General features: G+C 39.1%; 1 protein-coding gene across 1 annotated transcript; it reads right to left on the bottom strand.

The window, feature by feature from the left end:
• Window positions 1–1091: 1091 nt before the first annotated feature.
• Window positions 1092–9466, bottom strand: LOC139732988 (salivary peroxidase/catechol oxidase-like; the record flags this gene model as incomplete). The annotated part of the gene is made up of 10 exons (XM_071643825.1): window positions 1092–1287; window positions 1988–2099; window positions 3333–3502; window positions 4265–4432; window positions 5110–5585; window positions 6124–6308; window positions 6876–7106; window positions 7694–7864; window positions 8422–8603; window positions 9358–9466. Coding segments are annotated over 10 exons (2000 nt in total), but the record flags the coding sequence as incomplete, so codon positions are not given.
• Window positions 9467–18226: the final 8760 nt, after the last annotated feature.

Genomic DNA, 18226 nt, shown 5'->3' with positions numbered 1-18226 from the left:
CTGGCTGTAGAATCCTGCGAAAATAGCTGCCACGGACTTAAAATCATGTCCTCATTGTATAAAACAAATAATGCACAATACTTGGTCGGGCGTTGGTAAAATCATCGAACATTCGTAACTTTTGAAGAGTGCAAAACATATTCGGCTTTGCCTTGCTGCCTTGTATGTTTCCGACAGTTTGAAACGTACTATCGGGTAGGCAATTCTTATCAAATACCCTGTGTAATGTTCTTCAGTTTTGTAGTAACAACTGATTAAGCAAAGTGTGAAAGATGTGAAAGCACTGAGTCTTCCACTCAATTGTTCATCCCTTGCTCCCTGTGTAACAGCTTGACAATAACTATACTGATAAAAGGCTACACCTGTATCCATTGCCTTGCTGTTAGACACGAATATGATGCGCGATTGAAGAGGAATAGGAATCGCTATATACTTCAGCACATAGCAGGCTACCGTTAATTTGACATCATTCGATGGTTGGTCGCCCGGGTACAGCTCGTTATTCTGAAGGTTCGTTATTAATGATAATAATAATTGCATTTATATGGCATCATATGAGAGATACTGATGGCTGCTATTCCGAAGGTTCTTTAGTCCGAAGGTTCGTTATTCCGAAGATTCGTTATTCCGAAGGTTCGTCAATCCGAAAATGTGATGAGGTTTGTTATTCCAAAGGTTCATTGATCCGAAAATGAAATAACGCTCGTTATTCCGAAGGTTCGTTAGTCCGAAAATGAAACAAAGCTCGTTGTTCCGAAAGTTCGTCACGGATCCTATATCACTTCGGATCAATGAACCTTCGGAATAACGAACCCTATTTCATTTTCGGATTAATGAACTTTCGGAATAACGCCACAAATGTTCGGATTAACGAACCCTTTTTCATTTTCGGATTAACGAACTTCTAGGTATAGGGCGTTGTGTGTTTCGGATTAACGAACCTTCGGAATAACGAACAGCACCCGGTCCCCCAACAGTTGAGCTGAGGAAGCATCTCGGGGTAGAGTCGTGAAACTATTCGAGGGATGCATGCTTACATGATAATCCTGTTGACAAAACTGAAAACTTGTGATATCACTTTATATACATAGCTAGACCCCTAATTTTTGTCCTGGTCGAGGTCCACATGGAGGGGTTTCACTTCTCTCAGACCACGCCCTCAACTCGAGATCGGGGATGTTCCTGGTGTCATCACACCGTAGTCGCAGGTTCTTAAAACCCGGCAGAGCCCCGTTTTCGTCCGGATAGGAGTGCGTGGCACTATATTCTGCAAAAGAGTGTCGACCGCTTTTGAAAGAAAAATGGATAGATGAAGAAAGAGAAGGATTGTTTTTATTGTGGCCAAATATGGGTGCAAAGAAAAATTGGAATTGATGTAGAAATACATTCAAAAGATTTTAATTTGTGCCGTGATTTCGATTTCATTAATCTTTGCGTTTATGAAACCATGCCGAAGCTATTTTCTTTACCATGTGAGATTTGAGAATCTGTTTTTACTTCTTTGAGCTTTGCTGTAAATAGTGGCGGGGATGGGGTTATTGCATGCTAATGATAATAATAGTACCAATAATATCACAGAACTAATGATCGTATCAGTTAGATCCCGGCGAGTGATAAGGTTAAAGAAAAAGAGTAGGGTTAAGGTTAGGCTTAGGGTTAGAGTTTGGCTTAGGGTTAGGATTAGGTTAAGGATCATGACTATGGTTAGGGTCAGGGGGAGGATCCGGGGTAAATGCCCAGGCGGTAGTTGCCCAAAATGACAGTAATAATCACGATAAAAGTTATAAAATTCAGGCCATCATGGTAAACTATGAGAAAGGTGTTAATGTATATAGAGGAAGAGATTAGGATGATGATATCAAAATGAGTTTCGATTACGATATGGAGAAAATGGTCCCAGACATGTCGTTAATGTTACAAGACGATGTTGGCGTCAATGAAACTATACCTTGAGTCAGCATTGGTCAGTTCGACCACGCCGTCTTACCTCGAGTTGGAGTCCGCTTGGTAAAAAACGAAAGGTTGAATGGTTTCAATGTCGTCGAGAGTATCACAAATCATTCTGGCGAAGGTCATCTGGCGAATTGCCTTTTGTTGAGCTATTGCGAGAAGAAAACGGTTTAGAAGTGATCATTGTTTAGAAGATGGTCCTTCTGGCTCAGGAAGCGATGTTATAGATTACACTGTATTGGGGAATATTTGGAAAATTGTCAATCAAAAGTAATAAAAATGAATATTAAAGGACAATGTGAACAACTTATTGTTAAGCATTAATTTCAATTTGCCACTTGTTCCGCGTCTCCATCTTCACTGTAATCTATGGAAGTAGACAGAAGGGGAGGGTGTATGGTGCTTCCCCTCCCACGCGATGGAGCCTTTGCATTTTTAGAACTAAAACTCAGCAAATCTAGTACAAATTTATGGTGGAATATTTGGAAAATTTTCTGTCGAAAAGTAAAAATAAGAATATTCAAGGCATTGTGACTAGCTTAATCATGGCATCTGGTCATCTACCGTGTGTACATCTTCGCTTCTTCGTGCGTGAGAGGGGACAACCCTTTCTACACTTCAGTACACACACGAGTGAGCGATTTCATTTAAAAATTTGAAATTCAACTATCTGATACACTTTTGGGGAAAGAATAAGAAGACTTCCGATCAAATGAATCAAATGATCAAAGAAAAAAAAAATAAATATCGAGGGACAATTTTAATGGCTAAATAGTGGAATTTGCTACTCTTTATTCCGCGTGTGGGTCTTCACCCTTGTTCATTGTATGATAAGTCTTTGTATGTGCTTATAATAGCGCTCACCGGCAATTGCATTATATAAAGGCAGTGAATGGAACGATGATACATATCATCATAATGCCATGTGCCACACACAGTATAACGGATCAATGCGAGAAATATATCTAACGAACACAAGAAGAAAACAAAAAAGAAGAGTGAATCATTTAATGGATGTATGCTTTTTCTCAACTAAAGAATACTGATAAATAATTTGAAAATCCAATATCAGAGCTGTCCAAAGAGAAAATTGGGTTTGAAAAATTTTGGAGGGGGGGGGGGCAACTGTCCCATTAACTGTTTTGTGGAAATTTCTCATGCATGAACGAGTTTGTGTTAAGGTTTGTTACTTTTTCTTCTATCCAGCAACATCTCTCGTTAACGCGAAATTCTCCTTTTTATCGTGATATGCCTGATTCTGAAAAATGGACATAAATAAAGGTATGTTGTTTTCAAGATTGGTGAGGTTGCTGAATGTAACCATGATTTAGACACCTGGATTTTTGCCACACGACTCACTTTAACAGTTTATTTTCACTCACCCAAACTTAAGGCTTGGATGCCTTCCGAGTTCTCGTACCAGAAACGGTCTCCGTACTTGAGATTATAAAAGTGTTTTGCCAGAATGCACCCAACCGTCGGCCCAACGAGGGCGCCATTTACGGGTTCCTCGACAACCATTCCGATGAACGCATCGACATCGTCAACGTGCCTGCCGGTCATCGTGATAGGAAGGAGAAAGTACTTGTTATGGATACGGTAAAGAGTGATTAATGACATGAATTAAGGCAGAGTAGGGCCTACTTACCTAAAATTTGGAAAACTCAAGCGTAGGCAAACGTCCATGCAACTTTATAATCTCGTCTGGTTTGTCTTATTCATTTCTCATTTAACTGTTTAACGATGGCCATGATTTCTGTTCTTGTGAACATGGCGGAACGATGTGTCACATTCCTGAATTGTTTTATGCGCAAATGATAAAACAATAAGAACATAATATTATTAAGGTTTCCTTAAATTGTGAATAGAAAAATAAGTAGAATTTCTACTTTGTAGAAGGCTGTGGAAGAACTTACACCCTCGTCGATATTTCTAACACTTAGTCGTAGTAAAGAAAATAAAAAACGATTCCTTTTTAAGGATATATATGAATCTACAGACATTTCATGTGCCTAATGCAAACAAAAAGGAAATAGGAGGAGTTGTAGTGCCCAACACTACTTAAACATGTCGGGTGTCTGACGGGCTTTAATCAACTACTATAAATAACATTGCTCAAACCATAACGAAGGTTATGACATTCCATTTTAGTTATGAGATTCCACTTTTTCAATGTTAGTGTTTGTGTCAGTTCCCATGACATCATATTCAATGATTACGTCACAATGCGGAATACTCACAGACTGATAATCGCCATCTTCAACAAAAAAAAGACAAAACAAAACATAACAAAGACCCAAATAGAGTTCCTCACGTGTAAGCTTCCTTTAAAGCAGCAATCGTATCTGGTTTCATCACGTCAGCTAATCCTTCGAAGGAAGTTACGTTTGGCAGCCCACAGAATTGCCGCCATTTCGTGTAGCCGGGAATGCCATGGTCCCGACCACGTTGCGTATTGATTGCCACCAGGTCCAAGCCAAAACTGCCGGACAGGAATGAAACAATGCCAAAATAACTGCATGTTAATCTACTAGACTAAAGTGCTATATTTCTGTGTGGCCGATCTGCCATCAAAGTATCACAATGTGCGATACTGGAAGTGATGGACTTTTGCACAAGTAAGACGGTTAAATTTTTTGCACAAATTCATAAATGATGTGACTGTTTTTCTTTTATTATAACTCCCGTGTACAGGTACTTTCGAATTTTTGTACACAACAAAGTCATACTGATTGATCTACGACAAAATTACGAATTGACTTTTTTCCTTGCCGTTCAGCATTGCATTGCATTCATTATCATAGTGTTCATAATTTCTCGACGAATCAAAGCACATTTCATATAACATAGCAATGTATATGCATTTTTTGCACTGTTATGATTATTTTCTAAATGAACAAAATATCAAATGTAATTTTACATGTGGTGGCGTTTATTTACGACGAAGTGAATTAAAAGCCTGCTAGATTATTCTGCTAATAATGATCTACCAATGGTGTGACTTCTTTTTTCAATTCATACATATCGTATATTAATGTTAGAGCACGTTCATCTAAAGGTTTACAACAACTTGCTGCTTCAGGAATCTGCTAGTAACATTCACCAGTATCAAGACTGTAGCGAAAAATATTATTACATTTATGTTGTCCTATTTCTTACCTTGCTGTGGGATCGGCGAACAAGAACCTTGTCACGTCGTCGCTGAAGAATCGATCGATCTTATCAAGGGGTTGCACCATCATGCCCCGCACCAAGCTGTCGATGCCGCCGTTATCGACGTCGAAGAGAGTGCTGCCGTTGAAGAAGGCCAGCCGTAAGACCACGGGGTCGAAGACCTCGCGATACCGCACGTCCACCCGGGTTAAGTTGGTGGAGATCTGACTATGACCCATTCGAAATGCGGCGTGTGCGAACACGTTCGGTAAACTAGGGTCAAGGTTGCTATGGTAGCCTGTGTAGGGACTATCGATACCCACGCTCAGCCTAAACTTGCCCATGAGATCGCGCCCGATCGTAATCGGTAGATATTCGTTGTAGGTGATGTGTTGCAATACGGACGATAGTATCTTCCTCGATTCCAAGTAAATGCGATCGTCGTCCCAGAGCGGGTTTAGCTTTGACAGCCGCCTTGCTACCTGTCAAGTCAATTAAAGCGAAGTTCGTTTTGCAGTTCATAAACATCAGTATATAAAGCAGTACTCGTATATCAAAAGTGTTTTAAACAGTCACGTCATAGAACAGATAGCGCTCTCGAAAGTAATGCATAATGTATATTCCACCGACTTGCATAGGGCTACTTGCTTTTCTCTGATACTAACAATTAAAAAACAAATCAAACGAATTGAATATCAAGGCCCTTTAATCATGTCAATCATGCAAAAGAACTTAAGACTAGACCTAACACTTAACTTAACGTAAACGTGATAACATCAATCAGCGTGTAAACCACAGTAAGCATACAAGATCTGTTCCTGAAAATACCTTCTAATTTATAAGGAATCAAGTAGTTATGGAATCATTACGCTAACAAAAGAAATGACGGTGCAATGTAGATAATTACTATGTTTAAAGAGGTGACCAGATTTTTGAATTTTTGTTCAGATATAGACATTTGTTCGTGTGTAATCGTCACAGAAAATGCGAAATAGAATAAAGCTGAAACTTAAAACTGACCTTATTGTGGTATCGCAGGAATACGGTGTGAAGAGCTGTTAGTCCCACCTGTACAGCTGCACGTTTGTCTCCCGCCTTACCGCATGGAAACTCGGCATCCTTGTCACACTTTTTGTGCGTTTCATCCTCGGGAAGATACGGCAGTAGCGATGCATTGAATGGGTTTGGGCTAACCCGAAGTAATCCTTCATTGTTAACAGCGAAAAAATACAAATCATGCTTCATTTTATTTGTTTGCGTCAGGATTTTAAAACATTTAGAACATTCATTTACGTGCACTCATTTCAGCTTGGAATGACGACGCATTGATAAACCAAGGAGCTATTATACAATAGCTCCTTGGATAAGCTAACTGTCCCTATGATATTATACATTAGTTCATTGTGTAATATTAATTGCGTCATGCGTTTCATCATTTTTACTTAAAAGCGACCTCAAATCCAGAGATCACAAACTGTTTGACCAACTCATTTACTGATATCAAATTGCAAAACTGGGAGCCTTGCTGAATGATTCAGAATGTGCTTCTTTTATCAAGAACTAATTACTGTGTAATAATCAAAAGGTCCTCTTCTTTCATGTATTGAATTGAGTAGATGTCAGTTAGACAGTACCTATCCAACACATTCTGGGTATACCCAATGTCACAAACTAACCAGCAATGTTGTTTAAACTCTTTTACGTTACTACACACCACTGCACCATTATAAGCATAATTCAATCTACGACTACCTTGAGGAATTTCGTCTAACCTCTTTCTCCGCGTAGATCCTGCTCGTCTTCAGTAGACGAGCCGTACAGCAGCGAGGCGTCAATAAATGACGTCAGCTGATTGACCTGTTCGCGCGGGTCGTTCGTTGAGCAGCTCAGCCTTGGTACGGTCTTCGATCGGGATAAGGGGATACAGCGGGTATGGAAGGCGGGATCGTTCGGGGGCACAGCGATCGGAATACAATTAGCCGTTGCTATACATCCACATTGATCTGTAGGGTAAGGGGAGCATGGATAATGAGGTAACAGAATCATGAATCTCTGGTTCATTTACGTCTCATCATAGCAATAAACGACAATACAGTGTAAGGGAAGATATGAGATGGAAAACAAAAGTAGGTGGCTTTAAATACAGCACAAAGGTAGACCAATATAATGAACAGAAAAATAATATGTTTGAATATAATGTGAAGTAAAATCACATGTAGGAAACAGTAGTATAACCACTGATAAGTAAAGACTTTAATATTAGAAGACTCGTATAAGTATAGAATTGCAATGAAAAAAAATCTAATAGAGCAAATTATATATTGGCCTTCATACGCAATACATCTTATTTGTCTAACAAGAGATATCTTGTAATATCAGTACATACACAACATTGCTGGAAACCTTTTCATGTTTGTGGATTGATAAATAGTTCTTGCTCATATGCAATGTGATGAATAACACTCTTGTGTTAAAAGAACAAAGGTAAAGAAAACGTCCCGAAATAGCCATTACAGTCCCGTCTATCAACAAGTCAATCAATTACGTAATTAAGTACGTAGTATATAAGCGATATCATTTGTAATTATACCGGGTTCAACGGGTGTGTGGCCGATATCGTGATCGAGAAGCTGACCAAAGTGCATGGTCATCGACGTCAGCTTAGGCACGAGAACGGTGTCGTTCCGGACGACGATGTTGGAGACGACTCTGGTGCTGGGTAGCATACGATCTTCTGCAGCCTGTCGAAGCGCCTCTCGACCTGCAAGTCATATGATTTTTTTTTTCCACCGCGTCAATGAATCATGGTGGGACAATTCTACGTATACTACTAAAAAAAATATCAAGGACAAGCTAACCTTAATTCATGTGAGGATTGAGTGAGCCCAGCAATATTAGTAAAACACATCAGTACAAATTGAGGGAAATTCTGTTCAAATGTTATGAATTTTTGAGGTTTCAGTTCTGCCCAGGCTGGATGAGAAGACTACCATAGAGTTTGTGATGTCACATGTGGAGAACAACATAGAGATAATGTAAAGAGAATTTCACAAATTCCCTCAAGTATTCTTTTTATTATGCGAGAAAAGTGAAATTGCGATGAAATTTCTTGATATTTGATTTACATTGTTCTACACATGTAGCATCACAAACTTTAGTATTGCAGTACGCCCACAATTCTGTTATTGATTAACAATCCCAAAGAAACTTAGGACATTAGATTTTCGTTTTATATTATCATCAACTTTTTAAGACTACCATCACTATTAAAAGTTCATGTAGGCCTAGATGTTGCCCGTTTTATTCAAGGACTCTTACCGTCTCCGTAATCGGCGGGAAGGTATCGAGCATGTGGCATCCATGCTTTTCCCAGGTACGGTCGCTTGAGATTATTACACGATCCATCGGCGGAGTGATATCGATAGAGAGATGGGACCCTGCATTCCTTTGGGTTCATGAAGTAACCCAATTCGTCGCATACGTCAAGGAGTTCTCGGTCTCTGTGTTTGTCAATAATGAGTAGAATAACTCGTCATCGGAGTTAGATCGCAAAATGGGTTGAAAGCGCTATTTTTAAAATTTTAAAATTAAGGTTCTTCATCAGATACAGCAGACTAGAAATGACTATACCCGTCACTAATCTGTTGGATAACAAGGAATATTTTTGAAGTTATGAATAGAAATATCCCAGATTTTCCCCTTTTTTTGTATTTCAAGCAAATTTAATCGTAAGCAAGACAAATTTGTGCTTCGGTGTGACCAGAGCTAGTTGACGAAGAAGAGAGAAATGATCAAGTTCAGATCAGGTTTATTTCTGCATTTCATTTTCAAAACAATGTTATACATTTAGACGTAATATCATGTGTCTCAAAATATATATTACATATAATAATTATCTTAATCGTAGGGAAACGTACACAATAAAGACACTGAGAATTGAAGGTAGACCTATACACTCGCAGTCGGTGCACTGCTAATAAAAGTTATGGGAAAATACATTTTGAAATGCAGGGGACCATCTTCAAAAGCGGAGTCTTACAATAGGATGATCCCAGGTAAAGTTACAACATAATGATAAAGACCCTAACTAATGTTTCTCATATTCTCATTTCCCATTGTTAGCGTCGACCCTGCACCTTTTATACTAGTTTCGTCGGTCACGGAAATTCTGTATTTATATAGCTTTTTGTTTGGAAGACTGTTCTAATGTTTAAGCGATGTTCGCCTGATTCTGTAAGTTCGTTATAAACTTACGTGATGTCAATGTCTGCCGATCTTTTTGAGCGCGAATACGGCGAGTCGATTCCATAGCGACGGAAAACCGAGGCAGCGTCGCGCTTCTGAGTTCCTCTCTGAGATCTAGCTGTGTTAGCCGAAATGAAACAGTGGAAAGTTATCATAATTTTATGGATATTAATTATATTCATATGACATGAGGGCAGAGATCTTTAACCACTTCACTATTTGCATATTCATATCGACTGTATAAGAACTGTCTCCTGAAAATTAGGCGAAACTGACATAAAATGTCAATTTTTTTCATCCAATTTTGATCATATTTTTGTTGTTTTACTTCAAAATTTTACTTCTTGTACTAATTTTTAACTGCACTGGAGATTCCTTTTAACTCTACTCATGCATCACTCTCGTCTTCCCTTCTTTTTTCTACGTTATCATAATCTTTTGTAGTCGGAATTTTCCAGTCTTCTTCGTTACTATATCTACCATCATCATCGCCTTCAGCATCTTCTTCTTCTTCTTCTTCTTCTTCTTCTTCTTTCACCACCTCTTATTTCACCACAACTTCTTTATCTCCGTTGCTGTCGTTGTCTGAAATCATTTTTTTTTTCAAATCCTTAAAAAACCACCAACACCTCTTTCATTTTCACTACATGCGCTCGAACACTTACCACCACATCCTAAGAAGAAAGTGAGGATGAATATCACAATTAGAGCACTGATGGAAAAAGGTGTACTCCTTGTAGTCCTGCGGACAAAACGGACATTGAAATCATGATAAACTTCTTACGTCTTTCAGCGAGGATATAGAAAAAAACTGCCAAACTCTCGTGGCCATCATGTACACATTCGGTTCAACAGAGACAACGTTGGTGTTGAAGAGTATACAATTCTGCGGACATGAGAATTTCCCTGCATGCTACAGCGTTCCACAGTGTGAAACCCAATGTTAAACACAGTGTGGGATCTCTTCTCACTGTAAAATTCGAGCATTTTAACATGGTGAATACATTGTGAATCATCAACTCACATCAAAATACCTTTGCATAATCAAATAACCTTTACACTGTTAAATTCGAACGTTTTCACTTAATCGCCCATTATTGTGAACACATTGTGAACACATTGTGGGACATTGTGTTCTTTTCAGCAGGGTTATGACCAACCGGTGACCAACAGTGTGTGTGAAAGAAAAAAAAAAGTTAATCCAACTTCGGAGGGCATAAATACAACTGACAGCTATGGAGAGAGCAACCTTCACTCTTAAAACATCCGAGTCAGAACTGACCCGGAACTGGGTCCGTTGGGGTCATACACCGTTCCGGGTCAAAAATGACGTGGAATTTGGTCATGAAGACCCCGAATGGGGTCACCCTGACCCAATTCATGACTCTGAATGGGTCATATCTGACCCCATTCCTTGTCATTTCTGACCTGAACGGTGTGTGACCCCAACGGACCCAGTTCCGGGTCAGTTCTGAGTCGGATGTTTTAAGAGTGTTGGTTGTAAGGAAATGGGAACTCTTCCTCTGCCCATTGATACCAATGTATTATGTTGATAAATGTCGTGCATGACTGAACACACGAACTTTAATCAAGACAACAATGACAAATTGCACTTTTTCCAAGTTTGAGTGTCGCATGAAGAAACGATGAATGTCTCACTGAATGGATGAGATCTGTCAGTTTTAAGTAATCGATTAACAGGTCACCCTGCACGACTGAAGGTTTGAGTTTGCAAGTAGGAAGTAGCATAGCATTAAGTAGATATGTTTTTTTTTTTGAATATTTATTGTGCAAAATATTTTGAAGATAACATGAAAATGCTTGAAATAAAATAGAGAGAGGAAAGCTTAAGTAACAACACTTAAGAGAACATCCCCCTCCCCATACACACATGCACACACACAATCTATGCGTATCCGGATTCAACACACACAAAGATACACATCATAATTAATCGAATGTATCACATACACCGTATAGGTGCCTATTAACCCTTTCTCTGCCAATGAGTCAAATGTGCACAGATTTCACACATAAACCAATGGACAGGAAATAAATGTAGCGTGCAGAGGGGATGGTTTGCGGGCATGGTGATTTTGTTCATCAGATATTTTCATATACGTAACATTTTAATGTATGTTTGACAGTTGTTTTTTTTTTATCTATTCTATCATTATTGTTCGGTACAATCTATTTATTTCAACAAATATATTTGTAAAAGTTGATCCATCAATATCATACACCACGTTATAGTCGTTATAATTACCCTGGGTATTCAATACGACTGAGCACAATCCTGTATTATAAAGATATCATTGGTTTGATCGGTTTGCACAAAGCAAACGAGAATAAAGAGACATTGCGGTCACAAAACAAGACGGATGTTAAGTCTCAACCTGCCAATTGTCTGTACCCATGGAGCATGATTTATGGATACTCATACCGTTGATACCATCTATTTTTTTGATTCCATTTTTCCCTATAATGCATCCTTTTATCGGTGTTCTACTGAAGGTGAACGACTTCCTCTATAGATGTAGATTGAGTTGGTAGCAAATGCAGGGGTTGAGAAACGCTTGTTTGTTGTTGTCGTTTTTGTTTTTGTTTTGTTTTTTTTTTTGGGGGGGGGGGCTGCGTGGCACGAGCACACGGGGATGTTCACCTCCCCCACCCCCACTTCCCTCCCCCGACTTAATGGGGAGAAATAATGTCCAAGTGGAACTCTCGGAGAGCTATGGCTTTTGTGATTTTCCCCATTTTTCTTCTTTCTTTACTTTTACCTTTTCTTTTCTTTCTTCATTTTATGGGGGGGGGGAGCCAAAATGAGGAGAGGAGACCCCTGTTCCCTGTTAATCTATCATTTCGCCTGGGAGGAATTATATTATTCCGTCATACGCCAAAATATTTTCTTTCTATCTTTCTTTCTTTCTCCAGTGAATGCAGTATAATCATGGCTGGCCCTCGGGGCGTGTGCTCATAAATGGTTCGCGCTGATTGGAATCGCCCTGTTGACATTACGCACACAATGATAAAGCTCGATCGGATGATGTCTTTAGGTAATTGCAATTTTACTGTGGTGTATTTGAATACATGGATATGTATATGTACGGAACTAGTAATACGCTTTGCATGTGAGAATGAATCGAAATTGAGGGGAAAAAATTAAATAAAGTCAATGCGTGGAATACAATTTGCATGAATTCGTTGTTGCAAAGTCGGGCAAGTCTCAGACAGGCTTTAGGCAAGTTTTCTGGCCGTCAGAAAAAGAAAATTGTCATGTGTATGCAAATAAAAACAAATGAATGACAAAATTATAATGTTATCAAGAATTATTCGCCTTGGCCCATAAGTCCTTGTCTATAGTTATCAGATTCTCGTTAATACTTCATTCTCCTCCCCTTCCCTGCCCCCCCCCCCTCTTCCTATCCCTCTTTCCCTCTCTCTCTCTCCCTTCACTGAGCAACAAAATCACCTGTTGTTTGCTTGGATCCTTGTCGAAAATTGGTCTGCATTTGTAAAAGAAAAAAAAAACCCACATTGGAGTCTATTATTCACCTTTCTAACGAGGTTGTTATAACTTGTGTAAAAACACAACCGGAAGGGACGCGTGCGATGGTGAAATTCGCAGTCTCCATAAAGTTTGGAGTATATACTAAGGCTAAACAGTGTAGTTTTCATTATCATTAAGCGCACTGGTAGCCGGACCTACATGTATATAGGGTCTTCATTTTATGGATTCATTTGAAAAGTCTTCATAGTAGTACTAAATGCAGAGGTCATTATAGATATAGTCTAGACGTGGTAGAACCATTAGTATGGTATCATGATTGTAGTTCTCGAGGTAGGATAGAAACTGATAGTTTTAGCAGTCGGCCTTGCAGTATAGTGGTGGTAGTAGCAGTAGTGGTAGTAGTAGTAGCAGTAGTAGTAGTAGTAGTAGTAGTATAGTATAGTATTGGAGAAGTTGGGCATATAGTAGGATATAAGGAGGAGTAGTCGTACAAAGAGGAAAAAGAAGAAAAAGAAAGAAAAAGAAGAAAAAGTATAGTAGTAGTAGTCCCAATAGACGTAGTCGTTATTATAGTAGTAGTAGTCCTAGCAGAGAGTTGTAGTCGTAGTAATCTATAGTTGTAGTAGTAAAAGTAGTAGTAGTATAGTAGTAGTAGTAGTAGTAGTAGTAGTATAAGTAGTAGTAGTAGTAGTAGTAGCAGTAGTAGTAGTAGTAGTAGTAGTAGTTGTTGTTGTTGTTGTTGCGGTTGCGGTAGATGTTCTTCTTGATGTTCTTCTTGAATGGGACCATTCCTTTCCAAGGCTGAATTAAGCTTTCATTTAAAGGAAACCGAAACCCAGATTGATATAGAATGCTGATTGAGTGAGAGCAGCAATTAATAAAGAAGACATCAGGACATTTTGAAAGTTTGAGGAAAATTGGACAACCGATTCAAAAGTCATGAAGTTTTAGAGTTTCGGTGCCGTCGCCTCTGGACGAGAAGACTACTACAATTCATTACGTCATTCTGGACGATATAGAAGAGAGAGACTAATGTAAGGAGAATTCAGCAAAATTTCATTTTCACCAGGAAAAGAACACATTCAATCGACTTGTTAATAACATTATGTTAAGGGTGATTTCATGTGATTGTTTTCTGAAAGAGATCAGTCGAGTGCACTTTCATTATGCTCGAAAACTGAATACATTGTATATTGAATTTTCTTTATAATTTCTTTAACATTTTTGCCAACAATGACGTTTGTATTAGTGTCCTTATCCAGCGATGTTAGCAACGAAATTTAAAGATTCATAACTTATTAATCGATTGTCCGATTTTCCTCAAACTTTCACTGACGTGCATTGTCGATAATGCTGCCTTCACTCCATCCACATACACGTATATATTTGAAGAGCTTGTTTCCAAAAGGCGCAAATTATACATCATTTATCAATAGATTTAGCTCCTTTTGAAAGCAAGCTCTTCATTTGTGTTTCATCGACTTGCTATTTGCTAGCTGAGAGAACTAAACATCCAGTGTAACTGATCACGAAGAGACAAACCTATTAATTTTGACAAGGTTATGAATTATAGATTTAACTCATTCGATGAGTTGGTATGTGTTCAACCAATAAGCGAAATACAAAGGTCCTTTTGACACTAAAAAAAGAATCAAATCATGTCAAAGGTATTGTTTACCATTGGGAGCAGTGATTTAAAAAAATGTTCGAGTTATTACATTTGATGCATATTTTTCGGTTAGTTGTATCACTAAAATTGTACCATATAAACATTTTGCAATAGTTTCTCAATAAACCATAACTGTAGACGGTTAAGTCTAAAAACAAGTTTGTTATAACTATTGTTCACATTTTTTTTCTATCTAACAATAATTAACATTGATTATACTGATTTAATTTTTTACATTGGTTGTTTATATCCCTAACTCACATTTACGAACTATTTTGAAGCACTGAAACTGAGTTCTTATTTCATCTGCAAATGGTAAATAATGTCTTTAACGCAAGTCGGACAGACGGTGTAGATATAAAAAGTCATGTCCGGTCTGCTCATGATCTCCGGATAACGATGAATGTAAATGGCCATTTTGTAGATAAGAGTCATGAAAAGGTCCTACTTAAATTCTAAGTCAACCACCATTCGACTGCAATTAGACAAGTGCATCATTGTGCTAAAAAAAACAGTTATTATAAATGCATGAATTCACAATCTTCCAAATTCTTTTTTTTCTTTTTTTTTTCTTTGAAGACGCGGTAGATATAGGACGGTTGATGAACTTGCCAGGTTGAGTGCAATGACTTCTCGTGAAATGAAATGGACTAAAGAGCACAATACACCTGATATGGGTGTTCATTACTCAAAGTCGGGGCGCAGATAGCATCAAAGAAAGATCATTTTTTCATCTTTTCAGTGATGAGTACGGGTAGAAAAAAAAAAAGAGAAGAAAAATTACCCGTGTATGTTAGTTTTATCACACAACAGAACATCTCCCGTCGCCTCATTCACTCATTTCTTCATTTATCAATCCATATACACTCATGCACTTAGGCCTAATTATCAATTTATTCACAAAGTGTAATCGAGGTTTATCCTGTAGAATTATTAAGTAGAATAACAGCATGGAAAATCAACGATGTCATACAGTTCTCAAAATAATGTACTACATTATGAAAATAGTAAAACACGCTGAGGTATCCCGTGACATTGGAAGGCTAGGGCATCTTCACATAATATTTCACATTTATTATATCTTGAAGAATACAGAACTGAAAACCGTTCACATCAACAGATAGGCTGCAACTAACGTGTGCCAAAATTATCCAGTTATCAGTTGTTTGAGATGCTGAATCATCGACGGTGATAAGACAACACGTGACTTGATATTAACCAATGGGAGAGGAGTGGACCGATGACATGATGATGATGATGATGATGAAACAGCATTTGTATAGCGCCATTTATCTGTAGAAACATTCAAAGGCGCCCAATTGACATCATTGTCTCAATTGATTTTCACTGCGTGACTTGACCATCGAGCTGTATTATACGTATAATCCAACTCTATGGACTTGACATATTATCATTGTTTTACAAGAATATGTCAAAGCTTAAAATTCCATAGCTTGTTACAAGGGTAGGGGATGCCCCCCCTTTTTTTTTCTTCTTTTTTTTCCGAGGTGATGAAACGTTTACTCCATTTTCTGTGTTTCTTGTTTCTTGTTTCTCGGTTTTTTGTTTTTTGTTTTTCGAAAGAAGAAAAAACAGTTTATTTTGAATGGATTTGTTAAAAGAGAGACGTTTCTCTTTGCCTACAGTACAAGTGTATTTCGATTTGAGTTTATTAGCACCCATGCAAGTGCTTATATTTACAAATTTAACCACTTATGACCATCATATCAAGCTTCCTGACATTGTATACGCATGGGCGTCACCAGGGGGGGTGCGTTGGGTGCGAACGCACCCCCCCCCTTCAGATCTTATTAAAAAAAAAAAAAAAAAAAAAATCAGTCTGCGAGCGACCTCAACGCCGGACGCTAAATAATCATTCTTTTCTATTTTTTTTTTATATTTTGCACCAGGGACCCAAAAAAAAGAAATCAAAAATTCGTTGGCAAAAACAATTCGCACCCCTGGTTCTGGCAGCAATGATTTTATACATATCTACTATTTATCGACCGTACTGTACTTCCGTACGATACGGAGCAGGGGATGCTCTAAAGTGCAGATTTTGGACATCCTTCCCCCGTATCCCTCCCCCAGTCATGGACATAAACCGACATCCTTGACTACCAGTGGCGGATCCAGGGGGAGGGGCGCATCGGGCGTCCCCCCCCCCCCCCCTCCTCTTAATTTCCAAAGCGAAAAAATATAGCTTCAAACGGCAGTTTTTGGACTCTTAAATGTCAAAATTTTCAAGCTCGCTCGCTCCGCTCGCTCGCATTTAGTCGTAATGCCATTCTCCTGAAGTTGCTCCCAGTAATTGCCGGCAGTTGCGCCCGGTGCGCCACCCTTAATTTCCAAAGCGAAAAATATACCTACAAACGGCAGTTTGGGGACTGTAAAATGTCACAATTTTCAAGCTCTCTCGCTCCGCTCGCTCGCATTTACATTCTCTTGATATTGCTGCCAGTAATTGCCAACAGTTGCGCCCGGTGCGTCCCCCTTAATTTCTAAAGCAAAAAACAGATATAGCTTCAAACGGCAGTTTTGGGACTGTAAAATGTCAAAATTTTCAAGCTCGCTCGCATTTAATCTTTATGCAATTCTTCTGATGTTACTGCCAGTAATTGTCAGCAGTTGCGCCCGGTGTGCCCCCCCCCCCCCCTTAATTTCCAAAGCGAAAAAATATAGCTACAAACGGTATTTTTTTACTGTAAAAATGTCAAAATTTTGAAGCTCGCTCTCTTCGCTCGCATTGAATCGTTATGCAGTTCACCTGATGTTGCTGCCAGTAATTGCCAGTAGTTGCGCCCGGTGCGCCCCCCCCCCCCCCTTGATTTCCAACGGCAGTTTTTGGACTGTAAAATGTAAAATTTTCAAGCTCGCTCTCTTCGCTCGCTCGCATTTAATCGTTATGCAGTTCACCTGATGTTGCTGCAACTGCAGTAATTGCCAGCAGTTGCGTCTGGTGCGCCCCCCTTGATTTCCAAAGCGAAAAAATATGGGCTAAGAACGGCAGTTTTTGGACTGTAAATGTAAAATTTTCAAGCTCGCTCTCTTCGCTCGCTCGCATTTAATCGTTATGTAATTCACCTGATGTTGCTGCCAGTAATTGCCAGCAGTTTCGCCCGGTGCCCCCCCCCCCTTAATTTCCAAAGCGAAAAAATATGGCTAAGAACGGCAGTTTTTGGACTGTAAAATGTAAAATTTTCGAGCTCGCTCGTTCCGCTCGCTTGCATGTAATCGTTATGCTCTCCTGATATTGCTGCCAGTAATTGCCAGCAGTTGCGCCCGATGTGCCCCCCTTAAATTCCAAAGCGAAAAAGTATAGCTACAAACGGCAGTTTTTTTTACTGTAAAATGTCAAAATGTTCAAGCTCGCTCGCTCCGCTCGCTCGCATTTAATTGTTATGCAATTCTCCTGATGTTGCTGCCAGTAATTGCCGGCAGTTGCGCAAAATATGGCTCCAAATGGCAGTTTGGGGACTGTAAAATGTCACAATTTTCGAGCTCGCTCTCTTCGCTCGCTCGCATTTAATTGTTATGCCATTCACCTGATGTTGCTGCCTGTAATTGCCAGCAGTTGCGCCCGGTGCGCCCCCCCCCCCCCCTAATTTCCAAATCAAAAAAAAAAAATATGGCTACAAACGGCAGTTTTTGGACTGTAAAATGTCAAAACTTTCAAGCTCGCTCACTCCGCTCGCTCG

The sequence above is a fragment of the Diadema antillarum genome, unplaced genomic scaffold, assembly GCF_040938485.1.
Source record: "Diadema antillarum isolate AM-2024a unplaced genomic scaffold, OU_Dant_1.0 seq00000459_RagTag, whole genome shotgun sequence".
Classification (NCBI taxonomy): Eukaryota; Metazoa; Echinodermata; class Echinoidea; order Diadematoida; family Diadematidae; genus Diadema; species Diadema antillarum.
This window is presented reverse-complemented; position numbering and strand designations above follow the sequence as displayed.